Source organism: Ictalurus furcatus, chromosome 24 (assembly GCF_023375685.1).
Source record: "Ictalurus furcatus strain D&B chromosome 24, Billie_1.0, whole genome shotgun sequence".
Lineage (NCBI taxonomy): Eukaryota > Metazoa > Chordata > Actinopteri > Siluriformes > Ictaluridae > Ictalurus > Ictalurus furcatus.
The window spans coordinates 14,364,247-14,389,246 of NC_071278.1; the positions used below are offsets into that span (position 1 = coordinate 14,364,247).

The 25,000-nt window shown below is 42.3% G+C and overlaps 1 protein-coding gene across 4 annotated transcripts in view; it reads left to right on the plus strand.

Annotated features, from left to right (window-relative positions):
• Positions 1 to 25,000, plus strand: part of trioa (trio Rho guanine nucleotide exchange factor a) — a 129,205-nt gene that overhangs the window by 57,246 nt on the left and 46,959 nt on the right. For 3 of the 4 annotated variants that reach the window (XM_053613013.1, XM_053613014.1, XM_053613015.1), the window contains 8 exons: positions 675 to 749; positions 8,622 to 8,736; positions 11,190 to 11,382; positions 16,732 to 17,280; positions 17,819 to 17,941; positions 21,891 to 22,082; positions 23,882 to 24,013; positions 24,203 to 24,433. In XM_053613013.1, the coding sequence (XP_053468988.1) occupies positions 675 to 749; positions 8,622 to 8,736; positions 11,190 to 11,382; positions 16,732 to 17,280; positions 17,819 to 17,941; positions 21,891 to 22,082; positions 23,882 to 24,013; positions 24,203 to 24,433 (1,610 nt within the window). Of the gene's footprint in view, positions 1 to 674; positions 750 to 8,621; positions 8,737 to 10,410; positions 10,723 to 11,189; positions 11,383 to 16,731; positions 17,281 to 17,818; positions 17,942 to 21,890; positions 22,083 to 23,881; positions 24,014 to 24,202; positions 24,434 to 25,000 lie in introns of those variants that run through there. The other variant, XM_053613016.1, reaches the window with a different exon arrangement.

The following is a 25,000-nucleotide window of genomic DNA, read 5'->3' on the forward strand; positions in this document are numbered from 1 at the left end:
GATAACGGATCACGCTCCCCCTCCCCCATCTTGTGGGTGTAGATGACTTGGCTTGTCTTTCTGAGCATATTTCACGCACCATTAGCCTTACAGGAGTAAAAGGAAGGGTTTTAGACCTGTAACACTTCTCTTTTTTTTTTTAATTTTTATTATTTATTATTTTTACAGCATTTCAAAGCTCAGACGTTTGGACAAATCGTTCATCATTGTGAAATACTGTACTGGAACTGATTTATCTCCCGAGTAGCTCCATATTCCCTGACAGCAGTGAGTTTGTATCCGATCAGCATGTACAATAGCTATTAGGAGAATGTCAGTTACACTATTCGAGCATGTGTGACTGTGTGATATGAGTCACAGCCCGAGCGCAGCCCAGACCTGAGCACATATCCAGTCTGGTAGCTGGGTAATGACTAACCTTTCCAGCTCAGCCTTAACAAACGGAGCCAGCCAGTGAATCATAAAACAGCATGTGCTGCTGGTTTACCCAGATTACTGCCGAGCTCGTGAAGGAGTGTCTGACATGGAGCTAGCTCACTGTATGGAATAGGTGTTCCAGAACTTTTTTCACATTTTAATCCGAGTTTCAGACACAGACCGATATTGTTTGGGGCAACGCTGTGCTCGACGTGCTAATGACTGGGTTTTATTTCATCTGTGGTTTTGTTTTTCAGGATTTCGGCGGAATGAGGAGATGAAGGCGGTGGAGGTTTTGCCCATTCTAAAGGAAAAAGTGGCCTTTTTATCAGGTACGTAGTGTCCATGATTTGTTTGGGAGATGAACTTAGAAATGTTGACTTGAAAACAGACGGCCTGCACCACGTGCCTCAACGTCATCTGTAGGAAATGTAACTTCAGTGCTTGGGATGCTTAAGCCAAGGATCATACAAATTCTTTACGTTTGTTTTTGTTATTTTTAAAATATTTGTAGTGTACAAGATTTTGATTTTGAATAAGCGACTGCTTTTTTAAAAAAAAATAAAATAAAAAATAAATAAATAAAATAATATATATATATATATATATATATATATATATATATATATATATATATATATATATATATATATATATATATTTTCAATACCATCTGGGTTTACACGCTGTAATAAACCCGAAGTCTGTAACAGTCTGTAAGATAACCTGTTCTCCATGTCCGATCACCAGATGAAAATCCTCTAACGATAGACCAGAATGTTGCTACGATCGGCTGGTGTACCTCAGCAGGAATCAGGCTCGTGCAGAAAATGGAAAACTGTGAAGCATTAAACTGTTTCACGTCGTCATAATGGCACATAAAGTCTCAGCACATGTGAACCACATATGGCTGTGATGGCCAGGTGTCCACATACTTTTGGCCATATGGTGTACCTGGAAGCCGTCCTTCGTCCTCTGTTTCTGTCCGTACTGTGTCCCCGTCATGATAGGACAGTGATAAGATGTCATTAGGTGCATCTCGATCAGCTCCCTAGGCGGTGAATCGGTATATCCTGCGCACGGCTTCGGCACCGGTACGACCCCTGGCTCACTACACGGTGGGACACTGAGGACTGAGGACACTCCGGCAACATGACTGTACGCCTTCGTAATCCTTTGAGAGCCACAACAACGATAACAAGCCGCTTACATTTGTAGATGAAGATGGCTGAGAGTCTGCCATTTTTGTTCCAGCTGAATGGCTTCAGAAACCATTACGCCATTTCCAGTAAGGGAACATAGCGAGCATCGATGCACCCTGGTTTTTGCAGTGCATTGTGGGAGTTTTTAGGGAGCGAATGGAAGGATTTTGCGATCGAGTCAGCCCTTAAAATGGCCGACTCCCAGATCAGTGCCCTAACTACTGATCTAGGGCGCTGATTGAGACGCACCCATTCTCAACTTCCACAATTCAACAAACCGGCTCTTCTTTTAAATCCCACGCGCTTTGTTTACATGTTGCCATTCTCACTACTGTATTAGTAGCTGTCCTGTGAGTTTTGATTCAACCTATGCTGTCTTCCTATTGGTGGTTTTTATATGCGCATCATACCACTGGTCACACACTGAGATTTTAATAATAATAATAATAATAAAAAAAAAAATAATTCTGGCACTTCCAGAAAGTGACAGATTTGTTTTTCTCTTTGGGATAGCACGATCATTAAATCGGTCGCCGGTGAGCGCCTCACATGATGCATTCTCAGACCGCCGACGTGTACTCAAGATCTTAGAAGTCTTTTATGGTGTGAAATACATGTCGGTGACTGACAAATTGGACCATTCCATGTAAAGCTGGCATAACTAACATTCGATTACATGCGAGCATTTCATAGCGCCTTCGTTTTTATGATTTCTCTGTGCGCATCGTGTTCCCATTGAGCCTGCTGTGGCGAATTAAATCTCAGTCCATTTGATTGTAACAGTATTAGTTACTTTACTCTGATCTTAGCATTGCACATAAACTCATTACTTCATCAGTTAATAAAACATCAGCAGCTTGCAAAATGGCTGCCGGTGCACTGAAATTGGCGTCCCAAGCATATTATCCCAGTTGTAATTGAAATGAAGCTGAAGCATAATCTGAAGCTGATTGGTGTAAATGAAGGTCTCATTAGAAACACTAGAATCTCTACTCTGACATGACAGATGTGTATTCTGAGTCCATACGAATCATTTAAAGACATGGTGACTTCTCCATAAAGTCAGGTGAAAGAAGCGAATGAGATGTGTTTAAAAATGTATGAATTGGCACCCTTTATTACAAACCTCTCCCTCTTTTCTGTCACACGGTTACACTTATACGAAGCAGGCATGACAACATTTAACGTCTAGCCAGAGCATTTACAACGTTTGAATCTTTACTACAGCAATACAAAGACACCAGAGACACTTTTCTGCAGATTCACTGTAATGAAAAGGACACAGGACGTAAAAGATGCCCTTATGTTTGTGGGAGCGTTTAGTTTAGCCCTTTTGTGAGCCAGTTGAAAAACAAGTAGGCGGGACTGTCTTCGGAGGAAAAGATCAAGGTGATGCTTATTTTCCTCCATTTTTCTCCTCAATTTGGTCATCTGTCAATTCCCACCTCTCCCCTATCGTACAACAGCTGCTTACTCTGGACACTGATGCTGCGTCCCAATTCGCCTGCTGATACTATGCATTAAAAGTACGTACTGTTTTTGTGAAGAACATGTACATACATTTGAATGTGTAGCAAAAGAATATGCAAGTATTCAATCCAATTCAGTTTTAATTGTATAACGCTTTTAGCAATGGACCTTGTCCCAAAGCGGCTTTACAGAAAAATATAAATTCAGGATATAGATTTTAAATGTGTGAATTTATCCCTAATGAGCGAGCCAGAGGCGACGGCGGCGAGGGGAAACTCCCTGAGACGATACGAGGAAGAAACCTTGAGAGGAACCAGTCTCCGAAAGGAACCCATCTTCATCTGGGTAACAACAGATAGCGCAATTATAAATAAATCCCTTCTGTAACTGTGCGCCACACGATAAAACAGAAGTGCGGCTGTGTAATCAGGACATTCACCACACAGTCTCAACATGAAGTCTATTCTGCTGAAATCATGCACTGTCCTCTGATGGAGACCCGAGCGCAAAAAGACACCGCGCCAACACTGCCCGCATCAGTCGCAGTCCAATGCCGTCTCCACGGCTCCCGAGCGTCCCTAGGCAAATCCGTTACAGTTTCCACATGAAGTCTGTTTATTAAGTAGCAGTCACACCAGACTTTTCCCTCGCTGTTTTCTTAATGTCGCCTGGTACACATCTTTGTCCACAGACATGCGTAGGGTGTTTGTGGTGAAATTCTGTTTATTTATTTATTTTTTTCCCTCTTGGCTCGTTAGCGGTATTGACACCTCTGACAACGACATACTCCGAGACAGCTTACACAGTCTCACATTTACCGCAGATTACGTTTATTTTGACCTAAAACCGTTTTTGTATATTGAGAGTCAAAAGTGCTAGGAGAAAACACTTGGGTTTCTCTTAAGGCTTGCAATATAAACCCCATTAACCATGTCTTCATGTTTGCTTTATGGAATTGTTCGGGTCCGTGGCTCAAATGCAAATGCAGAGACTGAAAAAAAGGCATGAATTGCCTCATCAGGTGAATACAGCACACACCGATCATGCCAGGGGCTGGAGTGGTACTCGTTTTCAGCCTGGGAGTTACATGATGCAGAACAGCACACTCCATTACTGGCCCACTGGGATTTTTCCAAGCCTCTCGATTACCACTATTGCGTTGGCATTCATTTATTCAGGCAGCATGATGTAATGTCTCGGCTCGGTTGAAATTAGCCATTACACAAGCAGCTTGCCCTTCTCTCCGAACTCCTGGCTTTTGATAAAAGACCATTCTTTAAATAAACGTTTGAATAGTAGTAATGAGAGCTATAATGAATTATACAGACTCTATTATTACAATCCCAATGAAGCAGTGTTCAATAAGCATTATTATTCGCTCTGTTATGGCACCTCTGCAGTGGATGAGGTACACGAGGCTGTGAGAGGGGAGAAACGCGAGCACAGCATTCGAAATCTGTGCCAAAGCACTCCTATTACATCACTTACAAGCCAAGGCTTTATTGTACATTTAACAAGTGTTTACGTCATCCGTCGACTAAAATGCAGATTCACCTTCAATATTCTTCTTCCCTCTGTTATTGTGGGGAAAAGTGATGGAGAGCTGCAACGTTCTCCTACATGGTGCTCCATATGTTTGATGGGTATATATCACCCCCTTTAACCCTGAATATCTGAGCGTTCTATCAGCGCTAAGCTAATGTTAGTGTTCCTCCAGGTGTATGCTCGAACATCACGTTTACAGTAGGAACACGTAGAATTGGACGTATCGGGTTAATTGAATCATTACGAGGAACATGTTTTTTTCTTTTCTTCACAAAAGTCCTCCATACTGACCCCAAATGACTGAAATTATATTGTCACTGATATCGTTATCGCAATAAATACCAGAAAATATCGTGATATGGTTTTAAGTCCATATCGCCCATCCCTACTACAGTGTTTTACTATCACGGGGCTCACACCCCCTCCACTTTCCCATCACCCTGCTCAGCAGCAGCTAAACATGGAGGCATGATACTCTACACACAGAAACCCAACGGTGTGCTGATCTAATCTTATAACAGACTTGTGGTGATAAAAGAATTCATTTGTTTATACTGATTTGAAAAGTTCTGATAAGGGGATTTCCATTGCACCAGTGGAGTGGATCGCCAGTGTACTGTGAGAAAGGGTTAAACTCTGGACAGCGCACGTCCACCAACGACACCAGTATCGGTCACTACACATCCACAAAAAACAAATAACACGAGTGATGTAGGGTAGTGCTGCATTCATCTTTCCTCGGAAGTGGGAAGTTGGAGCTCAGAACGACGCATTTTTTTTTTTTTTTACCTTTACAGGGGAAAAACCATGACCGCCTCCAACTCCGTCTTTTGTTAGTTCAGTTTAACAAGTGGATACGTCTGATATATCTGATTAATTTAAAGCAAATGCTATATTATATACAGTATAACTCATTTAAAGGTTCGAAGTGCTACTTTGGTTACTGCTGATGCTGTGAGCAGCCATGTTGATCTGGAGTCACTCCCTGATCTCGGAGGAACTCTGAGTTGAGAAGACCATCCCCAGTTGGTTTTTCCTGGTCAGAGACCGAGCATTATGAATTATGATCTCTAGTCTGATGTAGCATTAGTCACAGCACCTTGGGAGTGTAAAAGAAACGTGTTTTTTGGGGGGTTTTTTAATAGTCCGGAAGATACATTACGGTATTTTTCCTTGTGCAGCTGGGCTCAGCTCTGTCCACCTGCTGGAGATACTGAATGTAGCCTGGATAGTAACCGAGTGCATGTTCACAGAAAAACAGTACCGACAACTCTGCACTCATTTCTAAAGAAAAAAAAGAACATATTACATTTGGGCCACGCTCTGTGTACCATGAAGACATGGTTGGTGCCGGCACTGAGACGAACTGAGGACAACACCACTCCTTCCTCGTTAATCTTTATTCCTGTACGTTTAAAAAAATAATAATAAATTCATGAAGTGCTCACACACACTGACTTGTCCTGTTAGATCGGGTAAAAGGAGTGGCAGACACAACACCGGCACGCTCAGCCAGTGTAGCTAGCTGTTCTCTGAAATGCCTCATAGGCATACAACACAAAGAACACACAGCCAGCCTGAAGTGACCTTCCAACTTTGAATAGCAGGAGCTTTTGTTAACATCTCACAGGCTCGAGGATGGAAGGGATTATGTGCTTTAGCTTCACCGCAGGGCTCTGATCAAGAAAAACGAGAAAGGTCTCTGTGGTGCCTGCTCACACTCGAGGTTACGAGACTAACAGATAACAAGCACAGACAGGACACAATGCGAGCAGCGTTACCATGGAGATGCCAGACTGTCAGGTGTGTATCCGCTGATGCCGTGAAGAGGAAAAACTGGTCACAGAAACACGATTATGTGCGAGCGTTGAATAACACTGCTGTTGTTTAAAAGTAAATCCCATGGCCCGTAAGGCTCTGGGAAAAGACTCGGTGATGTTACAGCATGCAGATATGTGTTTGTTTTTGTTTGTTCTTTATTCCAGCAGATAAGACTGTAGATCCAATTACAGTGTACACTCAGTTACATAGATTCAGCATTTCGTGGCTTAGGGAGACTCTCTGGGATCCTGGCAGGTCTGCTTTGCTATGGTCCAGTTAGTGCTCTTCACACTTTACTGAGTCCGTATGCTGAGTGCAGGGTGTTTTAAAGGCGGGAAGGAAGAAGGAACAACAACAACAGAAGGGATTAATGTCTAGAAAAAGCGTAAACCCCTCTCTTCAGCTGCATCCTGTGGTTATTGGTTAATATTTAAATGTTCGTTTAAAAACATATGCTCACATACGAGAGAAGATACCTTTATTGTCACTATACTGTAGCCGGTAGATACGGTCAGAGTAAAGGGTCCGACAATAGACACAAACGTGCTGCTAGTTTCAACTGACTAGTATTTTCATGTTCAGATTTAGCACAGAGTTCCTGCTCTGTCGGAGTATTCCTTTATCCTTTACACTTTATCCTTTATACTTTAATCCTTTATTCTTTATACTTGATCCTTTATACTTTACACTTTACAGCGCTGCTGAATTTTACATTCTGATTGTGGACGTCATTCATTCTCTACACCAGAAGCTCTGACAGTAGCTCCACCTGCACGGCACAGCTTTATATTAATGCGCTCATCCTAATACCTTATCGTTTCTATAGTAACAACTGACTTTTATAAACAACATAAAATTGTGTAATTACGCACAGTATGGAGTGTAGTACAACGCACTGTGGTTTGGGCTGAAAATATTGCATTTACACTTGCATTTTCTTCATTTTTACTTTATACTCTTTCTACTGCTTTTTAATAATAATAATAATAATAATAATGAAGGTATTAACATATATGGAGTTATAAAGTGATCAAGGAAAGTGCTAAAGAAAACTGTTTTATATATTTTTTTAAAAAAAATCTTTTTCATTAAAACAATAACACTTTTTCTCAAGCTTCATGCTGGAGCTTTACACAGGAGGCTTTTCTTAAATTTTCCAAATAGGCCGAGCTCCTCACTGCTTCTACTACTTTCTAATTAAAAACTAGTTGCTTGGGGAAAGAGTTTCATTTTAAGTAAAAACTACTTATTAAAAATAGATTTGGATTCAGCAATAAAAGTGTACATGGACATCAACCTCCGTGTTTATATTTGTCCTAGAAACCATTTTAGAAACTTATTTCAGCCGTACACTTGTCTGTGTGGAGGTGTTTTCAACTCTCAGACACACTGGAAGCCCCGCCCCCTTTCCCCCATCTCGCATTTATAATCTCTAGTCTCCTCCTGTCGGTTTTCCTGCTTGAAAGGAACACTGACACAACGCTCTCACTCTCTTTCTGTCGCGGTAAATCGAGAGTGCTTTGGGTTCATTGATGTGAAATAAAAGCTATCAGTGTGGTGTGTTTAGCTAACATTAGACATGTGTGGTGTACATCGTTGTACAGTTTGGATTCCACCGAAATATTTTGCTCGAAAGTAGTTTAGAAGATCAAACAGTTTACAAACCATTTTTACCGGTGGTGATGATTATAAAGTGAATTAAAACACTGCTTGATCTCCTGTACCGGTCAGCGCAGCTGTGCTCCAACAGCACGGTTACAGTTGAGGAGCCCTTTAAGAGAAACCGAAGTCTGTCCCTGGTGCTTATCAAAAAACTCCCGGTTCATGCAAGTCATTTTTGAAAGGACTATACTGAGGGGGGAGGGGGGAGGGGGGGATGATTTGAAATCCCTAAACCCCCATGTCAAGTCTGCGTTGTTCCTCTTCAGGCTCGGCAGATCTGAAAATATTCTGAAGACTCCACAAACATGGTGATGTAATCAGATGAGCATCAGCCAAACACGGTCGTGGAGAGACGCATCACCAGTCATCATGTCACCAATCTGCTTCCTCCACAGCTTATTTCTCGATGCAGCAAAAATACATTTCGACCTTGTTGAAGAATAAAGCTCTGTTTCTTGATAATCACGCAACACGCAATCTAACATCCCTCTTTCTTCCCACCAGGTGGCAGAGACAAGCGCGGTGGTCCAGTGTTAACATTCCCGTCACGTACCAATCACGACCGAATACGACAGGAGGACCTGCGCAGACTAATCGCGTATCTCGCCGGTATCCCCAGGTACTCTCTCTACTCTCTCACTCGCCATCATCACACTGCTTTCATGGAACTAGTGATAACGCAGCCTTTTCCTTACATCCTCACTCTGCACGGTGAAACAACACTGTGTGTGTGTGTGTGTGTGTGAGGCTCAGGACTGAGGTAACTCAGTTCTGTGATGCTGTGAACTAATGTGGTCCGACTGCAGGCCGTAAGCAGGAGCTCACATCCATCCACCCTGTGGTGTAATGATACTGTGCAGTGTTCGACTTTAATTAAACAGGTGATTAGGGAGAAGCTCTCCTCACCCCCATTACCTCTTAAAATTGCTGCATTCTGCTGTCATTAGTCTGAGTACATACAGTGTAATTAGTAGCATTACATCAATCAAAGCCTTGTTTGGAGCTCAGTTGTCATCTAATGTAGCTCTTGGGCTGTACATTTGGTCTGTTAAAGAACTTCACAGTTCAGATGTCCTTCAACTTTTCGTCTCTTGACGTAAGAGCTCTACGTAATAAATGTGCAGCTTTTACTACGTACTTATTTTCCATCTGTTTGTTTGTTTTCTGATATTATATACCAGGGGTCTGGGTTGAAATAATGAGCTCGGTTTAGCGTCAGTGCAGGGATTGACATTTTCTTCCCATGCCTCTGTTAGTTTCCTCTGGGTTCTCCGGTTTCCTCCCACCTCCCAAAAACATGCAAGGAGCGTTACTGGCTAAAAACAGCCCCTAGGTGCCTGTGTGTGTGTGTGTGTGTGCATGGTTCTCTTGATGGTCTTGCGTCCCAGTGAGGGTGTATTCCCACCTCACAGCCAGGGAATGCTCCAGGAATAACCTCCGGATCCACCGCACCCCTGACCAGGACAGAACGCCATTGTGTTGTACCCCATGTAGTGAGCATATAGAGTGAATAGGAAGCTATTTAGGGATTGCTAAGAAATCCGGGTACCAATAAAACCTTATTCTACTGTCTGAGATAGAATGCATAGTGTAGCGCTGATGTTTGTTTCTGTCTGTAGCAGGATGATAAGATATACTCATGAAAATGCAAATATGATTTTGAAATGACTTTGATGCACGCTACAGCATCATTCCCAGACTTACATCGCAGTCTTCAGAGTCGTAGATAGTGTTTGTTGTGTTTTGTCATTGGGCGGTTAGCAATGTTACTTCTGATGGAAGAGTGTAACACCTGAGAGAGAGAGAGAGAGAGAGAGAGAGAGAGAGAGGGAGAGGGAGGAACTGACACTGACAGACCTAAAAAAAAAAAAAAAAAAAAGAATGGTTGGATGAGGAGGGAGGGAGAGGGAGGAACTGATACATATCTTAAAAAAAAAAAAAAAAATGGTTGGATGGAGAGAGAGGAGAGAGGGAGACAGAGATGGCATGTGCATGAACTGGAGCGTGGGCCAGACTCTGAAAAACCTACAGCGCTCCAGCTTTTGCCAACAGACCTTCCTCCTCCTCCACATCATCGCTTTCTCTTCTCAGCTCCATTCCCTACACCCACACAGTCACACCAGAGTGAGAGAGAGAGAGATGGAGAGAGAGTGTCTGAGCTAATCCTATCAGCAGATAGAGAGAGATACAGAAAGAGAGAGAGAGAGAGTGAGCGAGCTGAAGAGTGACAGAGAGCAAACGCAGAAAGAAGTAGGGAGGGCGAGTGAGGGAGCATGTGGGTGGGTGGGTGGGGGAGAGAGAGAGAGAGAGAGAGAGAGAGAGGGAGAGAGGAGAGCGAGTGCATGAAAAGAAAACAGTGTCGCAGTTGCACTGGCTGCATGTGCGTCTACTGATGGTGTGGATGCAGAACAGCTAGGCTGGTTATCTCGTCTTACTGGTTGTGTGTGGAGAGTGATGGGACGATGATGAGTGAGCAGACGAGAGCGAGACAGACCTGCGGTAATAGAGAGACAGCGGGTTAGACTGACAGATGTTTATGAAGGTCTTCACCAGCTGTTTATTTGGCTGATGCTCATGATTTGCATGTTGGAGCTCTGCACTATTGGTAAGCAATATATTGTCGTATAGTCTCTCTCTCTCTCTCTCTCTCGCCCTCTCAGTCATGCTCACATTGTGAATAACAGAAAGAATTTTCTCTCCTGCTGTATTTTCTGTTCTTCTAGCTCCCAGAGCTTCTGAGAAGATGGAGGATGCTGGATGAGTTATGTAATGCAAGCACTGATCTCTCTCTCTCTGTCTCTCTCTCTCTGTCTCTCTCACTCTGTATCTCACACTCTCTCTCTCTGTATCTCTCTGTCTCTCTCTCTCTGTCTCTCTCACTCTGTATGTCGCTCTCTCTGTGTATCTCCCTGTCTCTCGCTGTATCTTTCTGTGTCTGTATTTCGCTGTCTCTCTCTCTGTCTTGCTGTCTCTCTCTCTTGCTCTCTCACTGTATCTCGCTGTCTGTCTCTCTCTCTCTCTCTCTCTCTCTCTGTCTCTCTCTGTATCTCTCTGTCTCTCTTTTCCCTTTAGCGAGGACGTGTGTAAACATGGCTTCACGGTCATCGTGGACATGCGCGGCTCTAAGTGGGACTCCATCAAGCCGTTGCTGAAGATCCTACAAGAGTCGTTCCCCTGCTGCATCCACATCGCGCTCATCATTAAACCAGACAACTTCTGGCAGAAACAGAGGACCAACTTTGGCAGCTCCAAGTTTGAGTTTGAGGTACGAGTCTGCCGTGTGCAGTCACTCAGAAGAACAGCGCATTGTGTTAATAATAATATTTCCGGTTGGATTTGACGTTTCTGATGTGTCTATTTGTTTTGCTTTAATATGATTTGATAACGTTATGTCTGTTCTGTTCTGTGTGTGTGTGAGAGAGGGAGAGCGAGAGAATGTGGGGAAAGAGAGTACAGTGTTATTGTAGTGAGCAAGTTGTTCTCTGGGTGATGTTTATTTGTGTGTGTGTGAGAATGATTGGGAGTGAGATTATGATGTGTTATTTTAATGAGTGGGTTGTTCTCGGTAGGTAGGTGTGTTTGTGTGTGTGTGTGTGTGTGTGTGTGTGTGTGTGTGTGTGTGTGTGAGTGAGTGAGAGAGAGAGAGAGAGAAAGTGCGAGAGAGAGAGAGAACCGGGATGTTTTCTGATTGCTGTGGAATAGAGGTGGTGGTGGTGGGGGGGGTGAGAGGGGGTGTAGATGTCTGTGTAGATGTCTGTGTATAGGTGTGTAGGATTTTGTGTGGGTGTAAATGTAGGTGTGTTTGAGGTTGCAGTGGGTGTGGAAGTGTATATATCTGTGTGGGGGTGTGAAGGTAAGAGAGAGAGAGTGTGTGCGTAGTAGTTAGACTGCAGTGTGTGTTGTGTGATGATGTACACACTGTATAGTAGTTAGACTGCAGTGTGTGTTGTGTGATGTACACACTGTATAGTAGTTAGACTGCAGTGTGTGTTGTGTGATGTACACTGTATAGTAGTTAGACTGCAGTGTGTTGTGTGATGTACACACTGTATAGTAGTTAGACTGCAGTGTGTGTTGTGTGATGTACACACTGTATAGTAGTTAGACTGCAGTGTGTTGTGTGATGTACACAATGTATAGTAGTTAGACTGCAGTGTGTTGTGTGATGTACACTGTATAGTAGTTAGACTGCAGTGTGTGTTGTGTGATGATGTACACTGTATAGTAGTTAGACTGCAGTGTGTGTTGTGTGATGTACACACTGTATAGTAGTTAGACTGCAGTGTGTTGTGTGATGTACACTGTATAGTAGTTAGACTGCAGTGTGTTGTGTGATGTACACACTGTATAGTAGTTAGACTGCAGTGTGTTGTGTGATGTACACACTGTATAGTAGCTAGACTGCAGTGTGTGTTGTGTGATGTGCATGCTGTATAGTAGTTAGACTGCAGTGTGTCTTGTGTGATGATGTGCACGCTGTATAGTAGTTAGACTGCAGTGTGTCTTGTGTGATGATGTGCACGCTGTATAGTAGTTAGACTGCAGTGTGTGTTGTGTGATGATGTGCACGCTGTATAGTAGTTAGACTGCAGTGTGTGTTGTGTGATGTGCACGCTGTATAGTAGTTAGACTGCAGTGTGTGTTGTGTGATGTGCACGCTGTATAGTAGTTAGACTGCAGTGTGTTGTGTGATGTGCACGCTGTATAGTAGTTAGACTGCAGTGTGTTGTGTGATGTACAAACTGTATAGTAGTTAGACTGCAGTGTGTTGTGTGATGTACACACTGTATAGTAGTTTGACTGCAGTGTGTGTTGTGTGATGTACACTGTATAGTAGTTAGACTGCAGCGTGTTGTGTGATGATGTACACTGTATAGTAGTTAGACTGCAGTGTGTGTTGTGTGATGATGTACACTGTATAGTAGTTAGACTGCAGTGTGTTGTGTGATGTACACTGTATAGTAGTTAGACTGCAGTGTGTGTTGTGTGATGTACACTGTATAGTAGTTAGACTGCAGTGTGTTGTGTGATGTACACACTGTATAGTAGTTAGACTGCAGTGTGTGTTGTGTGATGTACACTGTATAGTAGTTAGACTGCAGTGTGTTGTGTGATGTACACTGTATAGTAGTTAGACTGCAGTGTGTGTTGTGTGATGATGTACACTGTATAGTAGTTAGACTGCAGTGTGTGTTGTGTGATGTACACACTGTATAGTAGTTAGACTGCAGTGTGTGTTGTGTAATGTACACTGTATAGTAGTTAGACTGCAGTGTGTGTTGTGTGATGATGTACACTGTATAGTAGTTAGACTGCAGTGTGTGTTGTCATGTACACACTGTATAGTAGTTAGACTGCAGTGTGTGTTGTGTGATGTACACACTGTATAGTAGTTAGACTGCAGTGTGTTGTGTGATGTACACACTGTATAGTAGTTAGACTGCAGTGTGTGTTGTGTAATGTACACTGTATAGTAGTTAGACTGCAGTGTGTGTTGTGTGATGATGTACACTGTATAGTAGTTAGACTGCAGTGTGTGTTGTGTCATGTACACACTGTATAGTAGTTAGACTGCAGTGTGTTGTGTGATGATGTACACTGTATAGTAGTTAGACTGCAGTGTGTGTTGTGTCATGTACACACTGTATAGTAGTTAGACTGCAGTGTGTGTTGTGTGATGATGTACACTGTATAGTAGTTAGACTGCAGTGTGTGTTGTGTGATGTACACACTGTATAGTAGTTAGACTGCAGTGTGTGTTGTGTGATGTACACACTGTATAGTAGTTAGACTGCAGTGTGTTGTGTGATGTACACACTGTATAGTAGTTAGACTGCAGTGTGTTGTGTGATGTACACTGTATAGTAGTTAGACTGCAGTGTGTTGTGTGATGTACACACTGTATAGTAGTTAGACTGCAGTGTGTGTTGTGTGATGTACACTGTATAGTAGTTAGACTGCAGTGTGTTGTGTGATGTACACTGTATAGTAGTTAGACTGCAGTGTGTGTTGTGTGATGATGTACACTGTATAGTAGTTAGACTGCAGTGTGTGTTGTGTGATGTACACACTGTATAGTAGTTAGACTGCAGTGTGTGTTGTGTAATGTACACTGTATAGTAGTTAGACTGCAGTGTGTGTTGTGTGATGATGTACACTGTATAGTAGTTAGACTGCAGTGTGTGTTGTGTCATGTACACACTGTATAGTAGTTAGACTGCAGTGTGTTGTGTGATGATGTACACTGTATAGTAGTTAGACTGCAGTGTGTGTTGTCATGTACACACTGTATAGTAGTTAGACTGCAGTGTGTGTTGTGTGATGATGTACACTGTATAGTAGTTAGACTGCAGTGTGTGTTGTGTGATGTACACACTGTATAGTAGTTAGACTGCAGTGTGTGTTGTGTGATGTACACACTGTATAGTAGTTAGACTGCAGTGTGTTGTGTGATGTACACACTGTATAGTAGTTAGACTGCAGTGTGTTGTGTGATGTACACTGTATAGTAGTTAGACTGCAGTGTGTGTTGTGTGATGTACACACTGTATAGTAGTTAGACTGCAGTGTGTTGTGTGATGTACACTGTATAGTAGTTAGACTGCAGTGTGTGTTGTGTGATGTACACACTGTATAGTAGTTAGACTGCAGTGTGTTGTGTGATGTACACACTGTATAGTAGTTAGACTGCAGTGTGTGTTGTGTGATGTACACACTGTATAGTAGTTAGACTGCAGTGTGTTGTGTGATGTACACACTGTATAGTAGTTAGACTGCAGTGTGTGTTGTGTGATGATGTACACTGTATAGTAGTTAGACTGCAGTGTGTGTTGTGTGATGTACACACTGTATAGTAGTTAGACTGCAGTGTGTGTTGTGTGATGATGTACACACTGTTGTGTGATGAAACCTTTGATATTTGCAGCATTTTATTAGTCTGGTCATTTGTAATTGCATTCAAAAATGCGGGAGCTTTCTGATACCCGCTATCTGATCACAGACTAATCTGATTAGACTTTTGTTTTCTGTTGTGTTGACATTCACGGTGTGGGGAAATCACACTTGGTCAGAAAAGGATTAGACATCTCTAGGCAGACTGGCTGTTTTTACCACTGTGTTTGTTAAACTGGCTGACAAGGTAATTGTAAATAAAAACATTCCATTATCATTTTGGTGAAATATCTTTATGGTTTCGTCAAGTTGAGATGTTAAAGTACGTTCTATGCAGAAAGACCCAATTTTGCATGATTTTTGTCTGCTAGAATTTGCTAGAAGTCAGCCACAGTGATGTTTTTTTCCCCCGGACCACCGTACCGTGTAGTAGTAGAGATGTGACGTGCATATATTTATTTACTGTTTACAAGAACAGAGCAACGGAGTAACACTAAAGCCTGCTTTTTCTGTAGCTCGTAATAGTCCGTTAAAATAAAACCAGTGTGTATTTATAATGTGAAGCGACTGAGTGCAGGATTTGATTGGAGATATAACGGTGGGCTGTATTTAATTTAACTCATGATAAGAGCCAAACAACTCACAGTTGCCTTTTCACACAGCCGTGATGAAGCCCACTCGCTTTTGTCAGTCCATCTGCTCTCTCTCTCTCTCTCTCTCTCTCTCTCGTTCTCGCTCTCTCTTTCTTTCGCGCTCTCTCTCCATTTCGACCATCTCTCCGTCTTTCCATCTCATCTTTACGTGGCTCTGCAGAACAGCCTGCGCTTTAACTTTCCCAAATGGCTCAGAATAGACATCTGTGAGCATGTAAATGAAATGAAAGTTAGAATGATTGGACACGCTTGTCTCTCGTTTAGCGGAACATGTTTAGTGGAAGCAGCTCGTCTCGAGAGCAAAACAGATTATCTCCACTATTCAGATTTTACCCTCACAAGCATTTGTTTTCATGCGTCTTTCTTTTTTTTTTTTTTGGCCGAGTAAAATAAGAGTCGAAGAGATTTCCAGCTTGATTTCGTGCTTTTAAATGAATTCTGAAAGTAGCGAGTTAGATTTAACTGAGAAGCACAAAAGCAGCTAACAAACTCAATCACAGTGTAATCAAGCTTGCTGAAAGTCATTTAAGCAAACGCCATCAACATTTTTCCCCTTATACGTCGACAGTATGCAGAGTGTACATATATATCTGTACATTTCTCAATATCATTTCACAAGCTCAAGATATTTGCTTGTACTCTTTGTGTTTGTGTGTGTGTGTGTGTGTCTCACACTTATTTTGTAGTTTATAGTTGGATTGTGCAGTGTCCTAGCCTGAGGATTCCGTCTGTGTGTTTCTAGCTAGTCTGGACCCTTGGCTGTTCCTAAGTGGCCAAGTTCAATTAGATTTATGCCTTTTGTTAAAAATAACTGTCCTACCTTACTGGTCATTAACTCTGTCTGGAAGGGCGCTGTCGAGTCACATGGGACACAGTATATTACGCTGCTTCTGTGTGGATTTTTTTTTTTGTTTCTGTCCATAATTCTCACCTGACTTACTAATGATCAATTACGACCAAGTCTCATTATATCCTCTCTGCTTTTCGTTCCTTGCTCAATTCCCCCTTGCCATCAACTTCCTTGTGCTTTCCTTTCCTATTTTCACTATGCCCATATTTCCTTCTCTCAGACCACCATGGTGTCGCTGGAGGGCTTGTCCAAGGTGGTGGACCCTTCCCAACTCACACCCGACTTCGAAGGCAGCCTGGATTACAACCACGAGGAGTGGATCGAGATCCGCGTGGCCTTCGAGGAGTTTACGGGCAACGCGAGGCACTTGTTGGCGCGCCTTGAGGAGATGCAGGCCACGGTCACGCGCAAGGACTTCCCCCAGGAGCTAGAGGGCGCGAGGCGCATGATCGACGAGCACGCAGCCCTTAAGAAGAAGGTTATGAAAGCGCCTGTTGAGGAGGTGGACGCAGAGGGCCAGCGGCTGCTGCAGCGCATCCAGAGCAGCGAGAGCTACGCCACCCGTGCGGTGCCCGCTGTGCCCGGCCAGAGAGAGGCCCAGGGTCAGGGCCAGGCCAACGCCGACACCCAGGGACTGGTGCCACGCGTCACAGCCCTGCTGGAGCAGCTGCACAGCACACGCCACAACCTGCACCAGGCTTGGCATGTGCGCAAGCTGCAGCTCGACCAGTGCTTCCAGCTGCGGCTCTTCGAACAGGACGCAGAGAAGGTGAGAAATGCACGAACACTGAGGTGTTGAGCGCTGTAACACACTGGTTTATAATTAGTGCATCATTATAATGCAGTGTTTATGGAGCCGTCATGCTTGTGTTTCTGCAAGACTGGATCTCTAGCAGGATGTGGTTTAATTTGTTATCGATTTATTTTATTTTAAAACTCTTAACTGCGTGTGCAGAGCAGGATTATTCTCAGGATTAAAGGCCAAATCAACAGAATCTTTATCTTTGTTTGTCATCACGAATAGTGTTTGTTTTTGTGCTCCATCACTAAGTAGTGGGTGGAGGATTGTGCATGTTGCTAAGACACCGGGAATCTTCTCTCCTCCCGAGAATCAGGTCATTCTTAAGCATCCTATTTTTATCCAGATCACCATCCTGAACCAGCGTGCTCATAAACACACACTCGCTGTTCAACTAAACCGCATCACAACACGAGCACAGTACAGGCTGGCCCGCACATGATTAATAAACCATTCTCCTTCCAAACATGATGAGAGTGTGTGTGTGTGTGTGTGTGTGTGTTTGCAGATGTTTGACTGGATCATGCACAATAAAGGCCTGTTTCTGGCCGGCTACACTGAGATTGGCAACAATCACTCGCATGCCATGGATCTTCAGACCCAGCACAATCACTTTGCCATGAACTGTATGGTAAGATAACAGCAGCACAACACGATCGAACCATGTGACACACACCACACAATAGATTGCCAGATTTGTCAGTATATACAGTACTGTGCAAATTTTTTTTTCTTTTTTTTTTTTTAGTACAAACGTTGTTATAGATTTTTATTTCATGAATTCTACATTATCGAGTCAGTATGAAAACATTTTAGATTTCCAAACATGAGTTTTCCAGCACAGAATTAAACGTTACAGAAAAATGTTTGTCAGTAAAGAAAGCAGCATGTTATGTAAGAGCCACTTTTCAGACAAACAAAACATAATGAAGGTTGCTGGGTTTTGCTCCAGAAATAAGAAGCAAGTGCAACAGTTGAAATCTGCAGAGGAACCGTGTCTGGTTTTGGAAAATGCTCAATAAAACTTACCAGTTATTTTCCTTATCAAACTGCACACGTTGTACCTGAGTGAACGAAATCATTTTTTATTATTATTTTTTGTTTATTTATTTATTTATTTTTTAAAGCAAAAGGTCGTCACACCGAATATGGACTTTGTTTCATTTATTTCTGTTTATTGCTCTTTATAGTATTTTAAAAAAAATGTAGAAACATTTAATTTCATTATGTTTGAAGGCGTCTTTGCACAGTACCGTACGCTGTGATGTGAGCAGCTGAGCACCGACAGGACTTTCTGTCTGTACCCAACAACGATTTTCTCACAAACAGTAACATTTGTGATCAGCAAATGCATTAGTATACCTATGAATGCAAGTTTTCATCTTTTAAACATGTATCCGTTTAATTTGCCCTCGTGCTTTGCGTTTCTTTTCTTTTATCCAGTCCCCATGTGTAGCCTCTGGAGGTCACCAATTTACTCTTTCCATGCCCAAACAGACCTTTTATTGATGCGTATTTTAAAACTCAGTAGGCCTCATTTATCAGGCTTTTAGTGAAGTTGTGTGTAAATGTTTGTGTGAGCTTAACCGAACAAAAAATCAGCAAAAAAACCCCCCCCAAAAACGGCTGATTATCTTCATACTCACGTGCGTATTAAAGTTCAAAGTGCGTCCCAGACACAGCTCGTTAGCATGTAGCGACGCCCACAAAACTCCAACGAAGTTCAAGTGTACGGGAAGCTGTGAGCACGAAATGATCAATCAGTCACTACTATACCAATAAAACCTATTTAATACTATATAATGTTAATAATAAGAAAATGAGCACTAAGCTAACTATGCGGCAGACAGACCGGCCCGCCCCCTGTTTATACCGCGGCGCTTTTTATGTTGTCGTAAAGCATTTTTGAAATAATCTTTAATTGATTCCAGTGATATTAAAATGCCTGGTTTTCTCAGTGGTAGTGTTAGTCCCTGCCCTAGTGAACTAGCATGAAGATGTTTTTGATACTAACTACAAAGCACTCCTGTAGGTTGCTCTGGATGAGGGTGCAGTTTAACCTCAACGGTCTATTCTATATATAAAAGTGCAGTAGTCCGTACACATTGTATGACTTTAAGTCGATCAAGTCAAGGTATACATTAGTTAGTGTTCCTATAAGTAAATTTACACACACTCAGGAGCACGAGTGGAATGCAAACATTTTCCCTGAATTTTTCATGTATGCCAAATTTCTTTTGGAAACACTCGTCCAAACGATTTACGAATCAATATGTTCGTATCCGGCTTCACAAATGAGGCCCGTTGATAGCAGCCATCATAAAAAGCTCGTCAATGTTAATATCACAGTGTGGACTTTCTCCAGGAAACGATACAGGCCTTTGCAAATGTCTGCTACTTGTATCCGTTTTGTAAGTGGTTTAGACTCGAACGAGCTCGCCGTGTTAGGAATGGGTGATTACTGAGGGACCCTTTGGAGCACTTACTGTAACACTTCTTGTGTCGTTTTTTTTGTGCCTCCCCCAGTGAGTTCACAGAGGGTCCAGCTCTTAAAATGCTGTTGAGCAAGCGCTGCCTGTGAGCTGGCACCGAGCCAGGACTGCCTCTGATTCTTCCAGCAGCGCTTTAAAAGCGCACTCCACGTTATGTTTAAAGTAGTACTCAACATTTTTCATCCCCGTTCTCCATCCCCTGCGTCTGCAGCGCGTGCGAGATCGCCACGGCCAGCAGTTTTCGTCGAGTTCTTTTAGCTGTTTACTTGAAACTCGCATGGAACAGATACCTAGAGGCACATACTGAGTTGTGTCAAGAAACGTTTCAAATCGACTCTGTTTATTCCAGATTCAAAACGACTATAACGCTTTAGTTCTGAGGAGCTGTTCGAAATGCCGTAAAGCTTAAAGTCTTAGGAGCTTGCCGTCTTCCTTTTGAAGCAGTGTTCATTCGGATTTCGAACTTTATTTACATGTTCGTCGAGACGTTTGAAGAGTTCGCAAAAGTGTTGTACAAAAAATAAGTATATTTAGTGTAAAGTAACAAGCTGTACAAGTATGTTAAATGCCCATGTACTACAGCAGAGGTGCCAATATTTGTGGTTTCGCCATAGCATTTATGATCTTTAAAAAAAAAAATAAAAAAAAAGTGTAAAAATAGTAGAAAAGTCACTTCACTGAAAGGAAAGGACATTTGTAGCCAGTAGTGTTTTTTTTTTTTCCTTTCTTTTTACTTTTTCCTTCATGCTGACTTTATCTACGTGAACTCTGACCTGTGAAGTCACAAGTCTCTACAGTTTATCATCACAGCAGAATTTAACCTCACAGTTTTCTTACTCTTGCTTGCTTATAAGAGTAGGGGAAATGTTTATTGTTGGTGAGGGAACGGCAGTTTATAGCTGCTGTAACATAAGTGATAACAGGAACTAGCTTGTCTCACACAATATTCAATGTAACTATAAATGGTTAAAAAGCATGACGTGGTGGTCATGAATAAATAAATAAATATAATAGTTATCGTTGGCAAATCATTGTGGCGTAAGAGGAAAAAAACAGCGTGATGTGGTGTTATAGGAAAATAACTCCGGGGTGGTAACGTATCACACCACCCCACCGTGGGTTATTTTCCTATACCAGCATACCCTGCTGTGTTTAAAATTGCTGTGTCATCCACTCGACTATGCTAGGCATTTTTGTGCCTCCTAGGATCATCTTGATAGCAAAATTGGTACCTCTGACTACTAATGTACATCTTTACGAGAAATGCTTTTAAGCGTGAATAAATGTTTGTCCTGAACACCACAGGTGGTCTGACTCTTTATAGCTTATCTCTGGGACAAATGGGAGAGAGTAATGCTGCGGTGAGCACCAGTGACGCATCACACGTCCAAAAATATGGCAGAATCAATGACCAACCTGAGTACTTCCTGTGAGAGCGGCGTCCCGCAGGCCTTTCTAGACGGTTGACCCATAAAGGCACATGCTTTCAGGAGCTCCTGTAGATTTACAGATCATTTCCTGCTGTAATGGAAAGGGTTGGGAAGTGGCATTCAGTGGTAACCGAAACAATTTCACAGCATCCGGTGCTTGTATCGTTGTGATTTTGATGGCCGACATGATTGCACAGATTCTACAGATGTTTTATTGTAGATTTGCTCGAGCAAAATGTGAAATGTCTCCCTACAACTTCTAGAACGATAGAAAGCATTAACAGCCTTGCTGTCAGAAGCACGCTAGATATAAGCACTGGGAGGTTCTCTGCACTACGGCTTTTACTGTCGCCTGTCTGAGATAGGAGTTATAGATCTATGGCAGAATAATCAGATTAAACTCTCTCACTTGAATAATGACCAGCATATTAAACTCCGGTTGGATGCCTTCCAGCTTTCGGCACTCTCATATTAGTCTTCATATATTGAATTGAATCTATAGTGCAGGTGTAAAGGCCATTCGAAGCAAGTGTAATGAATATGAATTTACTCTAGCAATAAATTTTTTTATAGATGGTCTCTCTCTGTGTGTTTAAAATACGTTCACGTTTCCATCCTTAACTCTTTACAAATGTTCTCCTCCCTTGTTCTTGTTCAGAATGTGTACGTGAACATTAACCGCATTATGTCCGTGGGGAACCGGCTGCTGGAGGCCGGCCACTACGCGTCGCAGCAGATCAAACAGATCTCAGGTCAGCTCGAGCAGGAGTGGAAAGCCTTCGCTGCCGCTCTGGACGAGAGGAGCACGCTGCTGGAAATGTCCGCTACTTTCCATCAGAAATGTGACCAGGTGAGAAAACGCACGCTGCTGTTTTTCCGAGCGCCATTTGTGCATGGGGTTTAATGAGACGCGTATCTGGTTAGTAAATACGTCTCTAGGGATCGGGCAGTGGTAGGTTAAGGTTTAAGATGTATAGCTACTGATCGGAGCATTGTGAGTTCAGATCCCAGCATTCAGTGGCGCAGGTATATCCGGACTCGGCTGCAGGTCAGATAAAAAGTCAGTCAAATGAGTTCGATGGAAATATAAAGCCATTATTATAATTCTATTAAGAAGAGATTCAGTTGGACAAAACTTATGCAGTTTGAAATGTATAAAATGAAGACTGAATTTCACGGTCTTGGATTGCTTTAAAAAGGCAGGGTTACACTTCACACACACACACACACACACACAAGCAATTCAAACATTGTTCTCCCAGCACTAGGAATAGCAGAGAGAACAAGAAGTTCTTTAAGATTAAAGGCGTGGCTGACGGGGTTGACGTTAATTCTTGTCAAAAGCGCAGTAAAAGCGTCTCTTGTAACGTAATACGAGCACTTTAGCAAAACACCCTAAACAAAGTAAAATCTAAATCTCCAGAACGGCAGTGTACAAATGCGGTGCTCATATTTCTCGTCTGTCACAGTCTACCTCACCCACTGCAGGTATGCTGAGCTGTAACTGAGCTGTGTACAGTGTCTCCTTATTAATTAATAACTAAATGAAAACAATATGTATATTTGGGTAATAGTGCTCTGCTACAAAGACAGGCTGATGGAAGAAACGTACTTTGCTAAGCAGAATAATTTGCTGCAAAATTTTAAAGCTATATTTACTTACATATAAGTATATTAGTATATGTATCATATTTTATATATATTTACAGTTATATCGTAAAAAAGCAGTATGATTAGAAAAGGAAAAAAAGAAGCTAAACTGTACATTCATACATATGGAAAAAAGAAAGAAATATGAAAAGAAGCAGGCATATAGGAAATGCTCTGCGACAGGGTGTGTCATGCGGCCCATCACCATCAGATTTGAGAATTCAACGCTGTTGTTGAATCGTAGATGTCGGATACGTTTACTTCTATTTTTTTCCTGAAAGACTGTATATATGCTGCATGTAAAAGACTGCACTGTAGCAGGAGCAGAGGTTACCCTATTATTTTTGGGTTTTTTTGTGCTGGTGGAATATTCCTCTCATGTCTGGTGCTTTTTCATGCAGCAGCAAGATCTGCCCTCTTTTTCCAGAGGTTTCTCTCCTGTCAGCTTTGCCCCATCTAGCATTCTCTCTCAGCACACACAAAGCCTGATTTCAGTCCTTCTCATGCATGTATTCTGTTTCAGCCTCGGAAACAGGGTCTTCAGCTTTCCTCAGGCGTGGTCAGAGGTCATGAGGGGTTTTTTTTTTTTCTGCTTTCTTTTCTTTCCATCGTCAGATGAAATTTTTATTACGCTTCAGTATAGCTCCTGTTTTTGCCACGGTATTTCTCCTTTATTAGCCTACTTTACCCTCATTTCTTTTCTCTTCATTTATTGGTCCCATAGGGACAGGAAGTGTGGGAAAGTACAGATGAATGCCTGTAACTTTGTGTAGAAAATCTCGTTTTGGTCTTCTAGTGCTAGTGCTGTAAATATTTTTGAAATTTCGAAGGATGCTATGCATTCTCTTTAATGGTTAATAAAATGGATGGACGGACATAAGAAGTGTATGTACTGATAGGAGTATCGGTAGGTCCGGGCTGAAGTCGATGTTATTATAGAGGATGTGTAACAGCATTGAAAGACTCTTCATATCTCTTCCTTGTGTCTTCTGCTTACAGTACATGAGTAATGTGGACTCGTGGTGTAAGGCGTGTGGAGAGGTGGATTTGCCCTCCGAACTCCAGGACCTAGAAGATGCAATCCATCATCACCAGGGCTTATATGAACACATCACCACTGCTTATTCTGAGGTACAGTACTGCGTGTGTGTGTTAAAAGAGAATAGAGGGACAGTATTTGTGCACATCGATAAATGGCTCTGAATTAGCCACAATTTGAGCTGATTATACCAGGAAGGAAAGCTGGGATAATGAAGAAGCGTGCCCAGTGCAGTAAACCTTTTTCATTAACTTGCTCGTTTTTCTGTTTGCCTCACACAGGTGAGTCAAGATGGCAAAGCCTTATTGGACAAACTCCAGCGACCCCTGACCCCTGGCAGCGCCGATTCGCTGACAGCCTCCGCTAACTACTCGAAAGCCGTGCACCACGTCCTGGACGTCATTCATGAGGTGCTGCACCACCAGAGACAGCTGGAAAACATCTGGCAACATCGCAAAGTGCGTCTTCACCAGCGTCTGCAGCTGTGTGTGTTTCAGCAAGATGTCCAGCAGGTAATGCACACACACTACAATTAGGTATAATACAGCGAGCTGAGAATATGGGGTATGCAGGTCTTTGTTTTTTTCTGTTGTCTTAATATTGCACTTTCCATTGGTTTTATTAAAGTTTTAGACTTTAAGCTGCAAACATGCAATGTGACGTTACTTTTTCCAGGTTAGGATCTATTTTAAAAACAATTGATATGCCTTGCATGCGTAATAATACAGTGTCAGTTACACGAGGTGTGTGCTCATATGAGGCTAATGTTAGGTAACAGCTGTTGACCTAGCATACACAGATACACTGATAGAAGGAGATTCAATTAGAACCAGCTGGAGCTCACTGAATAACACTTTCATGGGGTGGATATTACTGAAGATGCTGTGTTTTTCTATTTGTAGCACCATACTGTTGAATACAGCGTCAGCACTTTCTAATAGAGGTTGATGAGGAAATGACTATTTATAGCTGTATGATTATAAGTGGGGAGCTAACTTGTGTGGTAGATGTTCCGCACCATCAAACGTAACTAAAGGGATATAAAGTAAACAAGCAAGTTTTATCGTTGGCAAATTGCT